This window comes from Amblyomma americanum, chromosome 1 (assembly GCF_052857255.1).
Source record: "Amblyomma americanum isolate KBUSLIRL-KWMA chromosome 1, ASM5285725v1, whole genome shotgun sequence".
NCBI classification, from domain to species: domain Eukaryota; kingdom Metazoa; phylum Arthropoda; class Arachnida; order Ixodida; family Ixodidae; genus Amblyomma; species Amblyomma americanum.
In genome coordinates, this window is record NC_135497.1 from 222,312,677 (window position 1) to 222,333,082 (window position 20,406).

At 45.0% G+C, this 20,406-nt stretch overlaps 1 protein-coding gene across 1 annotated transcript in view; it reads left to right on the top strand.

The window, feature by feature from the left end:
- The window catches only part of LOC144114664 (uncharacterized), a 36,766-nt gene extending 16,698 nt beyond the window's left edge, over positions 1-20,068 (top strand). Inside the window, exon 6 of the mRNA XM_077648546.1 lies at positions 13,229-20,068. Within this exon, the coding sequence (XP_077504672.1) occupies positions 13,229-13,366 (138 nt within the window). The 3' untranslated portion in view covers positions 13,367-20,068. The remainder of the gene's footprint in view (positions 1-13,228) is intronic.
- The last annotated feature ends 338 nt before the right edge of the window (positions 20,069-20,406 follow it).

The window sequence follows — 20,406 nt, forward strand, 5'->3', positions numbered from 1 at the left end:
TTGGAGAACTAAAACATGGGTATTTATTGCAAGATGGCCGACCCCTTAATATAGCCATCAGTGAAGGCATGTAACAAAACACTGAAGGGAAAGCCATAATGTAGGCAGTAAAAAGCTGAGGCTCAAAGGCATTGCCTTTGGGGACATCCAATATTGCAGGAAAAGGCAGGATACTTAAGAATTGACAAGGGAAATCTGCCGATGGCTGGCCTGGATCCAGTTTAGAGCTATTGGCTACAAGTTAAAGCACGACAAAAAAAAGCCATGCATAAATAAGCGAATCATATGCTTTTTCACAGCCAAGAAAAAAAGCATCGTTGGGGATATTGCAATCAAGGTGTATGTCGTGAAGAACAAGAGCAAGTTGGCTATTGCAGGAATGTTTTCTAAAAGCTTGTCAATTTGGATGAAACAACTTAATGGGCCAAAACAATCTAGGAGGGCAAGAGTACAAAATGTGTTTGGTGATTTGCAGCACATGGCAATGGCATAAATAGGGCCAAGGTGCTGGGTAATGATCAGTAAGAAACATAGAGGGGCCAAGATATGATGAGGCAGGAAGCTATCCGCTCAGTATGCACTAGATATGCGTACACCGTGCTTCCTGTCCTGTTGATATTTGCTGCAAATTTCACAAAACTTGGTACTAGTGTATTGTCGGGTGAACCGGCGGTAAGTTTGCATGTTGAAACTGCGCTAAGGGACGAGGACAACAGAGCAAGAATTGCTACTATGTGCAGTGGTGCTGTTTTCCGTCGACTTTGTTCCTAACATACCTTTCCCAGCTCCACAGGGCTCATTTTGCAGCCTGCTGTTTTAATTGGTGTCAGGTAAAGCCAAGCGCTATTCTTCAGCCAACAAACTGCTGTGCCATACAACACATCCTTCTAATCATCTTCATAATTTGCAAGATAAATGTACTTCTTTAGTCACGTATTCAAAATAACACAGGTTAATTGCTTGTGTCATCATCAGTACTAAAAAAATTAACCATACTTTCACATATACAGCCATTCCTCATTAGTGCAGTCCTTGTTAATATGGACTCAAACCATTAACAGTGTTTCTGGGGAAAAAACTCTTTGCAATGCACTTACACTTTGCTAACATAGAAACTTGCTGATTAGAGTGGACAGAATGAAAATGCATACGGCCCATTGTCGCATGTGTTCTTGTCCCATTAATGTGCAGAGCAGAAAGATTTAAAACTTTGGATTTGAGCAGATAAATCGAACGCTGCCTGAATCATATACCTTTCTTGCACACTGGAATTGCCATCACAATGCTTGCCCCACTGTCTGCACTGACTGTTATGCTAACCCATGGGCTGCCAGGCGCACTGACTTCTAACCAGCTCACACACTTTCTGGTTGCCAAAGAACTTCTCTTTCTAGTGTAAAAATCACTGTCAGGGCTCGGTGACTCACATCCTGGCTTGGATTGCTCATTGCACAAAATGAAATAACCTGCTTAAAATTAAAACAACAGAATCGCTTGATTATATTATAGCCTCACATATGCCTACCCGCAGCCCGCAGTGCTTGGTTAGCACTTTTTATACTGAGTACACTGCAGAAGAAAAGAAAAATGCAACACTCCTGATTCAGGCATGCGCAGCGGGCAAGAACAGAACCAGGCGCCGGTGCAAAGCGGGAAATCTGCTAAGGCAAGCAGCAACAGCCATTTCATTCAAGTAAATGAATGAGTTCAAATAAAATGTGGTCCTTGCCTTGACAGTTCAACAGTTCCATTGATACTACAGGACTCTCAGAAACAAGGCATCATCGGTATTGCAGAACCAACCGCCATGCAACAATGCTTAGCACATTTCAAAGAACTGAAATAAGCCTTGTTATTGTAGCTTTGAATCTGTGCAGGAATGGTACTGTTGTGACCACACAAATGTGAATGGATAAGAGGGCCAGGAAACCTAGCCGATCACTGAGGAAGGTGCAAATATGCGTCTGTATGTCAGCAAATAAATTTTTGTTAGTGTAAAATATAAGGAGGATTAAGGAAATCTGGGAAGCGTTCTACACTGTCGATACACGGCTGATTGTGCTCGCCATCGCCGTCACTCAGCAGACAAGTAATCATGTCCGTAGCAAGCAGTCACAGGCAAATGAAGGTAGCAGGGTGCATGTGCATTCATGACATCTCCTTCTCAAGGCTTCGAAATTGGGTTGTTAAAGTGGTGCGGCTGTCCCAGGGAGTGCTGCTAAATAACCGCTTAACACCAGTGAAGCAGAGTTCACGAGCTGCTCTGCAACAATAGCATTGTGCACACATCCACTTTCGTACCGCTGATCTCCTGATCGAAAGGGACTGTGAGCAAAATCAACAACAAACAGTGTCACAGTTCATGAGGCGCGTCAAGATCACCGCATTTTTCTGATTACAATGGAAACCAAGATCCCACTTCAACTTCACATTGCCAAGAATTTTTCAAAGCAAAAAGAGAAAAAAGCAATGGGAAAGATTTTCTTAATATATATAGTATTTTTTTTCATCAACACTCGTTATGCCCAACTTGTTCTGTGGACAGTTTTTACCCCGTAAGCTGCTGCCACAGTTATTTTTTTTTTACGTAACATAGAGTTGAATGCTCATTGAAAAGTAGACTCATGAGTTAACACATATTAGAGATTCTGCACTGTGAACTAGCCATGATTTAAATGTGGCGATGATTCTTGTTCGTATTCGCGTAATATCATGTTGTCACAACCTAAACTGAAATGGCTAGAGGAAGTGTTCAGTAACCCATTCATCGCGCAAATATTTATTGCAGACAAATGTCCGCACAGCGGGCAGGAAATAAAAAAAAAATGACGCCCCCGAAGATACATCTGCACTGCACACCCATGTTTTCACACAAGTCACACATTGCCGCCGGCCACTCGTAACCCGAGCACCCGTATTCACAAAATGTATTGAATGGAGCACCAAGACGCAAAAGGATGGCGGCGTTGCTTTGTCGCCGCAAAAAACAGTCCGACGGCCTTGCAGCCAAGATCGTGTCACGTCGCACACACGGCAGTACTCGAGCACAGTGCCCGCACGAATCGCGATCAAAATGGTAATGGATACGTAGCAGAAATAACGTCGTGTGGTCGCAATCACTGTGACCATCGCAACGAATGCGTCTAGCTGCGCAAAGCCACGATTATTGAAGCATTCAAAAAGCATGGCGTCCGTCGTGAGCTTTCGCAGGTGCACATTTCGCTGCCTTGACGTAAAAGCACTTGCTCCGATCGCAATCACGATCACTACGCGGACACTTGTCCTTGTGCTATGCAGCTCATGCACGCACAAGAAATTCACCATGATCAGCTGTTACTCGCCACTGTCTGTGATGATCCTCGCAGGAATTAGGAATGCTTGCAACAACCACAAACAGCTCCATATAAACACTTCGTGACACCGCCAATGCGTAGGTCTTGCGTCGGTTTGAAGAGGCGCTCTGTCAACTCCATCAGCGTAGATTCAACTAGAGGAACTGTCTGTTGAATTACAGAATTCAACTAGAGGAACTGTCGCTCGCCACTGCTGCACGCGGCGAAGTTCGCAGTCACTCTGAACACTCGTAACATCAACAGGTGGCCAGTATAATACGCTTTGCGACAAAACTGCCACTGCCCAGGCCTCGCTCCCCAGTTCAGTCGATGGACGGCCATCTTGCCCCGTCAGAAGTGAGCTGCGAGACGTCACTGACGTCACGGAAAAAGCAGCCAATAGCTGTAATCCGGTCGCCGGCCGGACCCGCTCACCCGTCCGAAAGATGAAGTTGACCAACTTTCCATCCGTTCGCCGGACGAGGCGGATCCGCCAGGCCTGCTTGGCGAGCGGGCCTGGCGGTAGCCGCTTAAAAACGATCGTACGACGGCCCTTAGCACAACTTAAGATATGGGTGAAAGGCAGTGATATATTTGTTTACTCAAGTGTTGTTGTAAAAAGTTATCAATAATGTGCTGGTTTCGCAATAGAGTAAAGACCTCAAGGGACTGAAAGAAAGGTCCAAGTCATTTGACAGTCGAAAAGTATAATGGCTCCAAAAAAAAAACTTCCAGAACAGTTTTGCACCGCAGCAAATTTAATTGATGAAAAAATAGGCAATGGTTGTCTGCTTTTAAGTGAAAAACTGCACGGCAATGAAGTTTTTTTTTTTTAATTCTGTCATGGTGTACTGCATGCCCACTGTTGGGCATGCAGCTTCTTTCACAGATGCGACGCAGTAGCAGTGGAGCCTCCACACTCAGCAGTGTTCATTAAGGAGGCTTCACCACACAACAAGCAGCTTGTAATGAGCACACATTATCGACACATAGGGCCTTGCGGACGGACACGAGGGGAACACACATTTGCACTGGAGCAGCAAGGCATTTTAAAGAAAAAATGCACAGACTATCTTGTCGTCGAGAGTAGATGTAAGCAAGAAATGCACTGCAGGAAAGGTGTACCGTAATCTAGGACGGCTCATAGATATATGCTGATAACTGCACACTAGTCTTGGGGAGCATCCCTCATCAGCCACTTTTCCTTCGTTTAGCTTTTCTTCATGAGTGATAGTGCTCCCGGCTTTCTTTGCTGCTTTTTTATGCATGGCGACCCGCGCGACCAGTGCTCGCCACGTGCCGAAGAAGAGGGGACAGAACACTGGGACATTTGCCATCATGACCACCACGTCAAAGAAAAAAAATTAGAATTGGTTACTGGCCGTGCTGATAAATGGCCCCACATGACGTGTTGTAGGGTTCGTGTGCATTACGTAATGACAGCACTTCACTGGGCACTGTCGCCTAGCTTATCAAGTGCCGCCAAAACTGCGCTTGTGCCTCTCGAGCTGCAAGGCAGAACTTAGGCTCCTTCGTACTGCGCGTTAGCTTTGCCCACCATGGGACCACAAATACGCTGTTTTTGACACATGCGCTGCTCCGGCAGCAGCACAGCACACAGCCCCAGGCAGACTGAAAGCTTCATCAAAGTTTGTTTAGGTTCGCCTCTGTGTTCTCCTCCATTCTGCCGCCAAGGTTACCCACGGCGCACCGACAGCGGGAGCTAAAAAGCATTTCATGCTTGGAAAAAAGGAAAAAAAAAGACGAAGTGCCGTATTCCGAGTTTGTGTCATAATAAAGAGCGTCATGATCTGCCGCAATGGCCACAGCTTATTGGTCAAAAAACCGGAAGCGGGTGTCGGTTTGGTTGCGACTGTGAGCAGCGGCAGGATGTCACTGCGTTGCGGTTGCCACAGTGAAACGTCCAGCGGCGCTTTTGCTCTTTGCCGAGAAAAAGAACGCTACCAATGGGACAGAAGAAACATTCAACCGCAAGTTTGGTTGCGCATCGGATTCCACTGTAAAGGAGTAATATCAAAGCTGCTTTATTTACCGAATTGACTTCAGAAGATACAAACAATATAGTTCAGGCACTCTTTTTCTGCACCGTAAAGGCCGGAGGTGTATTTAACGAAGAAAATATTGTATGCAAGCACGCATGGCTTTTCAGTGACAGAAGGCAGCCTCTACAGCCATCGTTCGCCGATGGTAAATAAAAGGCTTGTTCACACAACACGGCGTTTTACATTTATCTTGAGGAAATGGGAACGGAGAGGAAAATTCGTAGCATGCACTCACTCGCTGCACAATGTGTGCTTCGTGCTGGGATGAAGCAAGACGCTGTGAAGACTTGCCGTCTGCAACATCACTGAATGTAAATTGGTGCTGTGATCGGACAGTTGTGCAGACGGTAATTTACGTTTAGTTTGGTTTATTGGGGCTTAACGTCCCAAAGCAACCCAGGCTATGAGGGATGCCGTAGTGAAGGGCTCCGGAAATTTCGACCACCTGGGGTTCTTTAACGTGCACTGCCAACGCAAAGTAAGTACACGGATCTCTAGAATTTCGCCTCCATCAAAATTCGACCGCCGCGGCCGGGATTGAACCCGCGTCTTTCGGGTCAGCAGCCGAGCGCCATAACCACTGAGCCACCGCGGCGTCCCTAGTGCAAACTGCTGTGTATGCATAAGCAATGTGTAATACGCCCATTCCAGGAAAAATATGCAAGTTTCTATTGAGTTCCTAATAAGCACAACATTTGATCTTTGTACTTAGCATGTGTCTATTAGGAACATGGCATCCTTCTTTGTGCGGTGTGTTGTAACTGCTAGAACTCATTATCAAATCAGATAACCTTGAAGTAAGATTGGTGTTCTATTTTTTCCCGTGGCGAAACATTTGAGTAGAATGTCATGAAAGAAGGTGTAGATAGGTTGTAAATGAAAGATGCTAAAGAGAGGTTCCATATGTGCGTCACATGAAGAATTAGCAGTAGCGCACATGGCTTTCTTCTGCAATAGAAAAAACTTACTAATGTTTGCATTGTGGTTTTTCCCCAGACTAAATGGCAGCAGCTTAAATGAGAAAGGAAGAGGGAGTTTTACTATAGCTTCTTACACTGAATGGAAGAAAAATTGAAGCTTCGTAATTGCTCCTACAATACAGGCAAGCTTGCTAGCCACAAAAGCTGTATGAATATTCCAGTGTAAATCCTCCTCATTTATAACTGAGGAGTTTGACTGAGAAACCAATGTGCAGATGACCATCAGTACTCATTTTGCTTTTTTTGAAAAAGCACGTTTGATTTTTTATTATTTATGGCTGGTGAATTTGGCAAGCTCTTTTGTTAAGTTCTCCTAATGCAGCGTTCGAAGTAGTTAACAATTTATTGACATTCGCGGACTTAAAAAAAACTGGTATCATCATCATATTTGTTGAATTGAGCAGTATTATCAATGTGTACTATATGTCATTAATGAAAATATTAAACAGAAAGACCCAAGGATGCTTCCTTGTGGTACTCCAGAATGAATGAGTAAATTATTTGAAAGATTGTTTTCCATTGGAATCCTCTGGTATATGAACTGCAGATAACTTCTGATTAGGCTAAGAAATGTTTGATTTCATTTCATTTGTTAATACCCTCACAGCCGTTTGGCATTACAGAGCCGTATACAACATAGACTGCTTATGACGCATACCACGGGAATCGGGGAAAATCCGCGTTATAAGTGGTACTGCGCTGTAACCAAAATTTATTTCATCTTTTTGTCGAAGTGTCATAGTGAATGTAAGAACAATGTTATTTTAGTCTGGTGCTGCGATTGAACTGCGTTGCTAATGACTTTATCTTCAAAAACAGTGAGGCACTTGAGCACTTACTCACTGAGGTTTCTGTGAGCAAAGTAGAGGCGCAGTTTGTTACAACAGTCGAGCGCGTCTTTGCACGAAACTTCTGCCGCACTTTCACTCACTTCGTCGGGCTCATCCTCGGATAGAGGCTCATCGTGACCGCGCACCGCTGTCACGATGTCTTCATCTATGGTGGCTACTTCACACACAACGCCGTCGGAGTCGACGACGATGAGCTTATCTCGTGCTGGTTCTTAAAACGCTGAATCCAACCATTCAGTGGGTTGAAACCATCATGCCCCAAAATGTTTGCAAGCACCTGGCCTTGGCTTGCAATATCGAGCTACTCGCAGGAACACTTTGTGCCTGGACCTTGCGAAACTGTTCAAACAAAGCAGCGACATCTTCGTACTTCAACGCACTAATCCGCTTCCTTGCAAATGGCGCGGAGTCTGTCTGCAGCTGTTGTTGCAACTTGTCGCTGTTCTTCCAAATGGCGGGTACAGTACCGTCGGCAACAACATACTTCTTTTGACACCGTGGCCTTTCTCAAACCGCTCTTGACGTCCTCACAATGGTCTGCTTGGTTTCGAGAGCTTGCAGTTTCCTGGCTTTCGGAGGAGCAGACACCATCGGAAATGAAGACAGCCGTGGCTGGTAGACTTGCTCACGTTGTCAGCTGACTTGCTTACGTTGTCAACTTTTCGCTACACGTGACAATACATATCTCGCTCATGGGCTCAGGCGTAACAAGATGCTGCTGCACGTGCGCGTGGCACAAGCAGCGCTTGCAGCATCATGCCATGCACTTGCTGCCGCTGCCGCTCCAGCATGCTCCAGTCTGGCTGTGCCATCATATGCTTTCAAGTTTTGTCCAATCAGTGTGCCCAGTGGAGGCGCATCGGAGAGTGAGAGGAAAGCACCTGCTTTGCGACTTATTTTTTTTTTTTCTATCCTCTCTTGCCTTCTGCCTTGCCTTGAACCATGCTGACCACGCTGATAATACTCCCCAGCCCCACCTGTTGCCTCCTTCTTGCACAACCTGGGAAGCGCACTCGTCGCGCTCGCTGGTACCCACAGGCCCGTGCCGTTAAGCGGGCTGCCAGGCTTTCCAGAAACCGCACTATACGTGGTCTCCGGTTATGCGCTGCCGCATATTAAGTGGTAGGCCAATACCTTGAACTCTATGGGAAGCGAAGCGTTTGTCACAAAAAGCCACATATAATGCAGTCCTGCATTATAAGCGGTTACGTTATAAACGGTCTGAACTGTAGTATTACTAGTTGTGTTAGCAGAGTGGTGTGATTAACTTTATCAAATTCCTTTTATGAAAATGCCAAGTGCCATTAGATTTGGTCAGATGCTTGTAGCATTAGTTCTTTCTCTGTTAGTAGTGCTAGTGGGCAAGTAACATGCAACAAGTTGTGTAGTTGTATTGTATTGTACTGTATGTGGGGTTTAACATTCCAAAGCGACACGTAGGCTTTGACAGACGCCGCAGTGGAGGACTCCAAATTAATTTAGACTGCCTGGAATTCTTTGATGTGCACTGACACCGCACAGCACATGAGCACTTTTTCATTTCGCCTTTATTGAAATATATGCGCTCCAGGCGGGTTTAAGCCTGCAACCTTGGAATCGGCAGCTGAACGCCAAAGCCACTGAGCCACTGCACTGGGTACTGTATTTTGCGGTGTATAAGGGCGCGTTCACGCTTCTCCAAAAATCTGGCGAGCGAAGTGGATTCACTCGCCGGAAAAACTAGGACCTGTTCTCATCTATTGATGGCCGGGCGAGGTGGAACCGCTGCGCCGCTGCTGTTTCTCGGACTTAAGGCAATTTTTTTTTTTTTTTTCTGAAATGTTTAGACATGATCTTTCGAACCCGACTGCAGCGGCCGTGTTCAATGGAGGCGGAACACTAAGGAGCCCGTGTGCTGTGTGATGTCAGTGCATGTTGAAATCCCCGGGTGGTTGAAATTATTCTGGAGCCCTCCACTTCAGCACCTCTTTCTTCCTTTCTTCTCGTGGTCCCTCCTTTATCCCTTTTCCTACGGCGCTGCGGTTCAGGTGTCGGGTTCAGGTGTCCGCCGATATATGAGACAGATACTGCGCCATTTCCTTGCCCCAAAAATCAATTTTCAATTTCTTTTGCTGTGCCCAGTAACTATGTTTGAGAAGAAAATCCATGTCTAAAAGATTAAAAACTGTTATTATTCAAATGTTATTTTATGGGTGGAATCACATAATGTCGCTACAGTGGAACCCTGCTTTGGAAACTCGGTTATAGGGAAAACTCTGATATATTAAAGTGAAGCTGCAGTCCCATTTGCCTTCCACAGACGACTGTACATTTTTTTTGTTATAGTAAAGATTATTTTTCGAAAAAAACGGCTATAGTAAAGAGCGTCTGGCCGTGCCGATGTACTTCCCGCGGAATGATGACATTGCGGCTCTCGCGAAGTCTAGGATCACGAGGCAGATACCGAATGCGCCTTCGAGGTGGCTTCACCGCCAAGCTTCAGAGTCGCAAGGAGAAGCCAACTTTTGAAAACCTCGAGCCGCGAGGCAAAGCGTGCGGCGCCCACGGAAAAAGCAAAGCTGGCTATGAACGTAGAAAGAAGGCGGCGCATCTCGCTGGGGAAGGAAAGCCAGTAAAAGCCCAGTGAGGAGTAGGAAAGGGAAAAAAGGGCGTGCGTCCATAGCACTGCAGCGTGAAGCATGGGAAAGCAGCGGTAAGAAGCGGAGGCGCGTCGGAACTGCGTTGGCTATTTTGCTGTGCTTGACTTCGTCGCGCGCGTTTCTCAACTACTGCCTCTTAAATGATGCTGAAGCCACAGAAGATGACATTGTTATCATGGAAAGCTTTGGTTTTCACACGGAACCAAACTCTCTTTATTTATGAAGCCATGTTGTATTCATGTATATGCGTGTATATGCTTCGACAAGACGTAAATAATGTCAAGACGTAAACACCTGATAACATTGGATAACTAATAATCCCATAAAGGGTGGTAAGAGCAGGATGTAAGGTATTTCTGAATGTTTGTTTTATAAACCAACACTTCGTGCTTAGTAAGCAGCCATGCCATCACAAACAACGGATATAGTAAAGACTTTTGCTGGTCTGAGCTACTTCACTATTGAGGGTTTCTACCGTACAACCAAACTGAATGTGGTGTTCAGTCCAGCTGGTCCAGCCGTTTTCTCGAAAGTTTTGATTTTGGCTTTGCATCCATTTGGCTTCACGTGCATCGTTCGTGCATTTTTGCTCAACATGTCGTCACCTGTAGGCGAAGGAGCTGCAATACAAAATTCAAGTTGCGTGCCATTGGATATGCGCTGGAGAACGGGAACCGAGCAGCAGAAGGCAGTTCAACTTGAGCGAGCAAAATTATCTGGGACTTGTGCTAACTCACAAGATTGTTCCGGTCAGTGAAGCTAAAATATTGAAAAAAAGAAAAAGGCTAAAATTTTGGAATTTGTTGAAAATACAACCGAAGTAATTGAGTATGGCAATGTCTCTAAATTACTAAAATATAATTTGTATGGAACAAGTCTCATCAATTGGCTGCTTGCTACCTGTGCACTGTACAATAGTTTACACAACTGCCATGTTTTCCGGTCAGTGTTCGACCGCACTTCGAACTCGAGTTCTCGAGCACTGGCCAGTGTGCCTTCTTTCTGCATTTGCCTCATCTGTCAGCTCCATTTACTGGAGTGCGCCTTCCGGTACAAGCGCAGTGTACTGCTGTTAACATCTCCGCTGAATGTTAGAGCCATGCATACCCCTAAAGGGGCTGAAAATTTAATGCCCATTTACACGCTCTTTCAACAAAGACAGTCTTTTCATTCACTCCATCTGGCATCTAAGGCGCACCTGTGTATGTGCAGTGCCTTGTCTGCTCGTTGCGCCTGCTGTTTTCATAACTCTGTTCGTTTTCACACGCGCACGCACAGAGAGAGAGAGAGGTACAAGCGTTTTAGTTTCTTGTCCTGGTCCATTTATGGCTGCATTGTCTATATGCTGTGCTTACTGAAAGCTGCTTATGCATTTCTGTGCCCCTGCCCTTAGTTTCGATAATGGTGCTTCACGTTTAGTGAAACGCACCATGCTGTGCTGTCTCAATATGACAATTGCATACAGCAATTGCATAGAAACGAGTAAAGCACGAAAGGATACCTGGCAAGGCAGAGTTATGATGTGGATGTTGGACATGCACTCTGCCTACCCCTAGAAGTGGGGCAGGAAGGAAAATTTCGCTTGCAGACTCTGGCTGCCTGGATGAGTGCGAAAAACTGCCTCCGTCAGGGCTCGGAAGAGGGAATTGTGGCAAAACTACTTGATTGCAACTGCTTTAGCTACGTTGTTAACGAGTCTCTTAAAAATATTTTTACGCTCACACATTCCAGGGACAATGCTTGACAATCACTCCAAAGTGTAGCAAATTTCTCGCCAGAGGGTAGTCAAGGGCCTTTTAATGTTTAGTTGTCATATCCAATTCGTATCACCTTGTATTTGGTGCATAATTGCCTTGCCTGTCACTGCGGCTTGTATCACCTTGCATTTGGTGCAAAATGGTCTCACCTGTCGCTGTGCCATTAACCCCGAACTACTACTACTACAATACTGCTGCTACTGCTGCAGACAGTTGCACAACTTGTTGCATGTTACTTTCTTGTACTTTGCGCTGTGCAAAATAAATGTTGAGGAAAGTTCCCCTGAGAGGTCAGCTGGGCAGGTTTGTCTTATAAATCATTTGAAGAAAGGCACAAGGGGTTTCACACTAACAAGTGCTCTTTATTGTTTATTGGAAAGCTCTTTATTGTTTACTGTTTACTGGAAAAGGTGTATTAGAAGAGCTACTGCAGGATGTGGCTATAAAACATGGTTAATTTGCAAGGAGTGCTGTGGTAACATTTGAGAAAGTGAACAAGTGGTTAAGCAGGCAACATTGCTAGAAAAATTAGCTATAGCTGCAATTTAACTACTGCTGAACCTGGTTAGAGAGCGAAAGCTGTGGTGTATTGAGCAAGTAGACGTGGTTTGGCGTCTGTAACGTTGAGTGCGTTCCGCACACTGGATAGACAGCGCACCCACCCTGCCACCTTGCCAGGTGGCAGTTAAATTAATGTTTGATCGCAAGAGGCTGGTCACCCAATGAACGCTGCAGGTGATTGCTGCAGTGCCACAACACTGTCAACGCTAATGCATGCAGCCCACGTCTCTCTCACCATTGCTACATATCTCAAAGCACGATTGAGGCATCCACTGACCCAGGGAGCCAGTTAGGCACTCTTTCTTTGCTCAAAATCATCGGAGTCTAGAACGTTGTCAATGCCAACGCCAATGAACACAATGGAACGCCGACGGCGTGTAGCAACAGAGGCGAGCGCACAGTTTCTGCGGCAGCGGCTGAGTGATGTCATAGCTGTCTCGTGGTTTCTCCTCGATTCAAGGTCAAACTTGCGCACATGGCGAAGAAGCTACAGAGGGGAGTAGTAAAGCTTTCGTTTTAAAACAGAGAAGCCCAGCAGAAGCAAAAGCGCACTGTAAGCCAACTAAAACAGCTCAGAGAGCTCCTTGATGCAACTGCCAGTCGTCCCTGTGACGCTAAAGATCTTTCTGCTCTGCTGGAACATATCAGTATGCAGTAGGGATCGTGGTAGATGGGTGGCACCAAGAGCTGTTGCTACAGGTGCGTGCTATGATGCTCATCGATGTATGTAGGGGGCGACGGTTCTTGCTCTGTTCGTGCAGCCAGGTTCTGGGTTGCATGACTCCACAGCGGCAGTTTGTAGTTTGCTATTTTCGTTTGAGCACCATGTGTTTTCTCTTTTTTGCCGAAGTCCTGTAACATCTCTGCAGCACAACTTGAAGATGGTATTGTAATCCAGTATCCTTATGAAATAGGTGTGTGTGGTCTTGCACTTGTGTACAATTTTACTTATTGTAGGTTAGGCATGTAGAGGCTTAGAAATGACGCTGATTGTAATTTGTGCCGTAATACTCTGAGTGTTGATTAATCTGTCCTTTCTTTTTAGATGATGCCTGATGAAGAGCTAGAAGAAGTGAAGCCATCAAATGTGGCTGTCAAGCTCGCTTTGTTGCTGGGCCTGACACCACAGTCTTTCAGCTTTGGCTCACCAGCATTGTCCTCGAGTGAGAACAGCCTGCTCTAGTGAAGCGGACACCATTGCTTCCGTTCTCCTACACAGTCCATGTGTGCAGTGTACATAGCTTAGGAACACAAACTGAGATCCTTGTAGGCCTTGAAGATATCTTCTCGCCTTCCTGCCGCATTGCAGGCAGCACTCTCGTTGCAAAGAGGTGTGGTATCTGTGAAAAATGAAGAAAAGGTAAAGTTCTTGTGAGAGAGAGCAGTTCCAGTGAGTAGTGCCTAGAGGATTGTGCTTGCCATTGGATTTGGCACAGCTGGTGTAGAATGCAGCGCTAACTTTGGCTGATGGGTTTAGATTTGCATAGCGCACAATGATAGGGCAAGAACCTAGAGACAGAAATAAGCACCTGCTTGAGTTCTTTCAGGTGATGGTGTGTATGCTTGAAGAATATTTATCGCAGCGTTGCCCTTGTGCTGTCTTTTTGTGCTGTTAATCTTCAAATATGACGCGTGGTGCGTTAGGCTGGTCTGATAAGGTTTTTATCTTTTTTCAGTCTTGCTGTTCATTGTGTGTCTTTGAGGCAAACAATTGTTTTTTTCATTACAAATGGCACTGTTTACTAATATGTGATGAGGTGCAACTGAGGCATTGTTTTGACATTGGTTCTTAGCGGCAGTTCATAAAGGCCTGTTGTATTCAGCAGTGTGCCCTTGCAGTGTTGCTTATGCTGGTCTTCTGTTGGCTTCAAACACTGTTATTTAGCATTCGTTAAAAATAAAGGGAATTGCATAACTTACTCAGTGCAGTTATATTTGAACCGTATATATATTAGGTCGTACTACAGATGGTGTACTTGCGCTTTTATTTACTGAAAAGAGTCTTTAAAGACTTGAGGAAAATAGTTTTTAAAGCTTATAGAACCCTTTGTTCTCAATCTGCGAACTTCCTGCTGACAAGATTTGGAAGTGTTTTGTCTTTAACAGTGGTGGGAATGCTATGCCGATTGCGCAGAGCTGCTCCATTGCATTGATCCTGCTTGTGCTGCTACAAATGGGAGTTTTGTCAAGAAATTGTGCCGGCACTGCAGCACAATACAGTTCCATTAACCACAACTGACACGAGGTGCCAGGTGCTGTCGCCCTGTGCATGGGCATGGCTCATTAGTTAATTGGATCTATGTGTGACAAAAAGCATGCTTGTTAGAATCCAACCCCATTTCTCTTTTGTGCTCATTTTTTTTTTTTTGCAGCTGATGCTAGCACATGGTGTGTGCACATTTCACACATTTGCCTTGGTAACGCTCCACTGTCATCGAAAAATGAACACGGCAAACGCACAAGCAAGAAAAAAAAATCTGCTCAGAGGCCCATTTGCATGCATCCCAAAGGGACATAATATTATAGTCACCTTGTTCATGCTGTTTTCCTGCTGCTGCGGATGCTAGTCCTGGTTGTGTATTTATCAGCCATATCAAGTGCAGCCACTAGCCTTGCATCTTGCAATTTTTCTGTGTCTCTGGACCCCACGCATTGCAGAAAGTAACCTAATGAATACCAGACACCTTAAAAATTTAGCTAATAGCCGTAAAGATATAAATTTTTGTACTTGAGCATAAAAAAGGGAGACCTATGTCGTATAAAGGCAGAGAGCCCAGAAATTGAACCTAAGAACTAAGCATCAGTATGTGGGCACCATTCCATTGTACCATAGTGCCAACATTGGGACTGTTCATGGCGAGCTTGACATGTATGATCATACTGGATCTACTACATGGCTGCCGCTGGTGGGGCTTCAGTTCCTTGCTGTGCTTGAAATGGCTAGTAATGATGCATTCTGGTCAGCCTTTGGAACAAGCCAGATTTCAGCTTCCACCTCCCGTCGTTGCTGCTTTGTCTTGTGTTCTTGTTTCTTCTGCAGTCCCCTGTTCCAGATGTTGCGCTTTTTCCTCAAACTTCATGCTTCCATAGTTCAACTCCCTTGCGGACTGCCCTTATATTCCATTGCCTTTTACCATTATAGAGAGCGTCAGCATATCAAAGTCTGCTCCCATGGCCCTGAGGAACAAGGTGCAAGTGCACATCTGTCTCTGCGCAGGTAGTGACAGATGTGTGATTCTACCCGTCATTAATGTCAGCTGCACCTGTGCATTTGGTGGGTCATGGTAGTGGATTGCACTGTGCTAGTACTGTTGGCATAGTGTGGTCTGCTCGCAAGGTGAGCCACTTGATCTGTTGCTTGCACCTGTATGGTCTCGCACCACTTCCACTGACTAGTTAGGCAGGCAAACACCCAGTAGTTCCGACCCTGCAGCATTACATGTGGCACCGCCTGCAGTGCAGCGATGCGTGTGCCACCAGACTATAACACTGGCATCCCACACCTAGTGGGGCCGTGCCTGAACCTTGCCCAACTATGCATGCGCCCAACACTGCCCTGCCCGTGTCCTTACTTTTAATGAGTCGACTAAGCTTTGCAAGAGGTGTAAAGAGGTATTAGCCTCACAATGGACCTTCATTTTAGAGGCCTTCATGGCAAGGGGCTATTAGCCTTTTTTTTCTTCTGTTCGCCCCATATGACATTGTGCCGTCCCCTTAGAGGTAAAGTTAGCCTCACCTCCTTCACCTGTCGCCAGTATAAACTTCGCATGCACTGCCTCTGCAGTAAGGCAATTCTTGTGTACCTGGTGTCTCACTGAAGCATATCTCTATTCTTGCTACAGCCACTGTGCTTCAGTCTTGGCCAGGAGCCTCCCATATTTTAAGTTAATTGTCAGCCTCTCACTCTTCCCACAATGTTCGGGCTGCTGCCCAGACTTCTGGATGTACATTTGAACCCCTCTATAGTAAAGTAGCTTGGACCAGCAGAGTCTTTACTATATCAGTTATTGGTGATGGTATGGTTATGACTATGCTCTCTGGCTGATTACTAAACAGGAAGTGTTGGTTTATAAAACAAACAGTCAAAAATACCTTACATCCTGCTCTTATAGTCCCTTTATGTGATAATTGTTTATTATAAGTTATCACATGTTATCACGTTTTCAATATCGTTTACGTCTTGTGGAAGTACAACATTAACACGAATACAGCATTGCTACAAAAATAAAGTGAGTTTGATTCCATGTGAAAACCAAAGCTTTGCATGATACGGCGTCTTCTTCTGTGGGTTCAGCTTCACTAAAGGGGCTGTGAAGGGGGCTCTAATAAAGTTGCGGCATGCCCGAGATATTGAAGCATGCTGCTTTACGAATTTTTTTTTTAAAGCAAGGATTTTTTAAATGCGCTTTGTAGAAGCTGAGTTATCTGTAGTTAAAATTTGAATTTCAGCGTCTTTGCGCCTTTCCCTCTCCTCTCGTCACTTTTTGCACGCTGGAAGGTAGGTGCTCCTTCGCCGACCCCCCTCTGGGAGCGGAGCTTCCCGACCCGCCGGAGATAAGCGGCTTATTGGCAGCGGCTACGGTAGCTGCCTGACGTCTGAAAGAATGTAACCAATGGCCACCTCTCACCTTCTCGACGCAGATGCAGGGGACGGAGGAGGGTGCGAGCATGAAAACGTCGCCGGGAAGGGCTCGCCATCTTTGACGCGCGATTGTGGGTCGTCTGCTGCGTGTAGAAGAGTATTATCTGGCTCCGATTTTTATGGCAACACAGTGCAGTGATTAAGTGAATTAATGTGCTCTCCTCGGAAGGCGTTTTAGAGCCCCTTTAAGAGGCAGTAAAGAAACACGCGGCAAAGTCAAATGTGAAAAAACTGCGTATGCAGCTCCACCGCACCTCTGCTTCTTGCCACTGCTGCGCAATGAATGCGCGCCCGTTTCTTTCATTTTCTACCCCTCTCTCCACTTTTACTGACTTTCCTTTCTCAGCGACCCGCGCCGCCTTCTTTCTACGTTCATAGCCAGCTTTACTATTTCCGTGCGCGCCGCGCGCTTTACCTCACGGCCTCAAGGCCTGATAAGTTTGCTTCTCCTCGTTATCTCGAGCGTAGTGGTGAAGCCACCTCAAAGAGCGCATTCTGTATCTCATTGCCTCGCGGTCCTAGACTTCGCGCGTGCCGCGACGTCATTATTCCGCGGGAAGTACATCGCCATGGTCAGACGCTCTACTATAGCCGTTTCTTCAAAAAAAGTGTTTACTGTAACGGAAAAAAATTGCTGGTGGTTTAGCTCTGGTTAGCCCTGGTCGAAAAGAAAAGCTGCATCTCCCTCGCTACATTTGTGGTCGAGCGACTGGCGGTTTCCACAGATAGCCATACTGACACACACACAGTAGTAGGCAGTTTTTATTTGTTAAACATCTTGCTTTTTTCGAAACGACATTAAAGGTGCTCGCACAAGACAGTATATATTTAATATTGCTTCGGTGATATCTACAACTGTTATTGCTCATTGTATGCGGAGATATGGAACCAAATCTGGCTCTAAATGACGTGCAGACCCTGCAGATAATTTATGAATGCCAAATTGAAAACGAAATTGGTTTTTTGGGGAAAGGAAATGGTGCAACGTGAGGCAGGCATCATTTCCTTTCCTTAAAACCCACTTTCATTTCACTTTCCTTCCCTTATGGCGCAGTTAAGTGTCCAGCAAGATATGAGACAGGTGTCATTTCCTTTCCTTCAAAGCAATTTTCATCTCTTTTCCTTCCCTTAGGGGCGCAGTTCGGGTGTTCACCCAGATAAGTGAGACAGGTGTCATTTCCTTGTTTGACCTCTAGCTACATTCAAGGTCAAGATGGGACTGCAGCTCCACTTTACTATGTCCGAGTTTTTACTATAACCGAGTTTACTACAGCGGGGTTCTACTGTATATCTTTCGTGCATACTGTGTATTCTTGTTGTGCACAATGGCGACACTTTTCCCCGTACACATTACCGAACGTGCCACCAAAGCATTATGTCTCGTATCACCGTACCCAGGCTCTGAGCATTTAAGTCCGACATCACGAACCCATTGCCTTTCATTTTCCTTCTCTGTGCTTCCTTGTGGCCATAATTTATGGATCCACTTTTAGTGTCTTGGGCGTTGGAAACCTTATCCATTTGAAGTCATTCAGCTAACTTGCTCTCATCTTCTAGAAGGAAGGTATGAGTGGTAGAACACATGTTCAGAAACGCAGGAGGGTTGCTTCTTTGGAATATATAAAGCTGAAAATTTTAAATTACTGATATGTGTGGCTGAGCTCCTCTTATTACATTATTTTTCATTCAATTTTTATCTTTCTCCTAGCTTCTTGTTTTATGTATTGTGTGTACTGTGGAGTACTGGAGTTTGTATTCTTCTAGTCAAGAGGTATCTTTGTAATGAAAATTATGAGTTTTCATCTTTACTGTGAGGTTAGCATTGGGTTACTGCCACAAAACATTAGGAAGCTGCTACAAATTTACTTTTTGCCTGCTACAAAGCCTGCACCAGAATGCTCACCATTCCCACCACTGTAAGTATGTTCTGTGTTATGTACTGTTGGCAAGAAAAGTTTACGGAATGTGTGTCCTCTGAAAGAAAAATTATTGTTGCAGTGACATGCGACCCTGTTACCTGGTAATGTCTCCGGCTAATGGAGCATGCACATTCTCGCATACGTTCAGACATTTCAGGCAAATGGCTTGCATGACTGCATCAAAATTTATTTCTTCCTGCACACGTCCATACCATAAACTTTTGCTGCCACAGTAAATCGCAATGTGAAGCTTGTCAAGGTACATTTGGAGTGTGCAAAACTGGCACCATTCTTTTATTTTCTGTACAGAGTAGTCCATGAATGCGCACCTTCAGTAATTGTTTGCATAAGCACATAAAAGTGCCGAGAGGGTACAGCCTCTACCTTAGTCTAGTTCTGATCTCTGTAGATGTGTAACATTTACAGCCACAGCTACAGTGCACAAAGACAATGTGGTGTCATCAACTACTAATGCCTTGATGTAGAACGCGGGGTCATGTGCCGCCATCGCCGAAGTATCTGCTTCGGCCAGGCCAGCCCTGGTGCTTCAAAGTTCCTTGTGATTGCATGAAATTGGCAATGCTTTGTCATTACTTTTGCACAGTCTCAATAATCATTGGCAATGTTTTGTGCCAGGTGAACAAACTTCAACGTAGTTCCCAAACATTGTCTTGTTAAACTTCACACTCCATGCAACCTGCAGCCACTGTTGTGGAAATATTTAAATGTGTCGCTGAACTGAAGTGGCCTGTGGGTTTCTGATGGTGGTGGTAATACATATGCATGAAAATATATGAAGCCATGCTAGGTATTCCTGTTTTTATTTTGTTTCTTTTTGGTCTGACGTGTGTGTAGTAATTGTGGGACTTGAAGCGAGTTGCATACGAGATGTCGTGGAAATATGTTTACTAGACATTCAGCATTTTGGTGTCTTGTTTTTTCTTAATTTTAAGAGCTTATGTTGGCATTCATTTTTTGTGAAGTTTTACACTTATTCGTATGACTATTTTTTGACAGTGCTGTCTTTTAGGCACTTTCTGTTCTTTGTTTGAATTGCTCACGTATGTATACAGTAGTAACATAACTTTGTGACAAAAGTAGTCAAGGAAAATAATTACAATTTCAACATGTTAAAAACTTGTGCTTCTTTCTTAGTGCTGTCGATGCTCATTTTTGTTTTTATTGTCATGCCTGAGAAAACTTGAGCTCCACATCACGTCGATGCTGAGTACAGAAAGTGGGAGCAACTTCCGCACTAAGTCTGGGACACATGGCCAGACCACACTGTTTGCTGCTTAGAAATAAACAGGCTCATCCTTATCAACCACTGTGTAGAGCATGTGTACTTTTCACATTATTGTTGGCAGTGAACGGGTTGTCTGCCTCACTTGGCACCATGTAAAACGTCTTTTCAATCATTGGACAGCTTGTACAAGCAGAGCTTTTTCAAACAGTCAACACTGCTGATAGTGGCCTCTTATTGTCCGTAATTGCACAGTGCTTGCTGACCTTTACGAGTTGTCTATCAACCTGGTAGGCTACTTCTGCTTGTGCTACTGAACTACTGAATAGTTTCTCAAAACATCTGTCTCCTTTTTTTTTCCTTCACTTTCACCAGTTCTCTCCGTTCTCTATTTTGAGCTTGTTCGCTGGTTCGTGTCA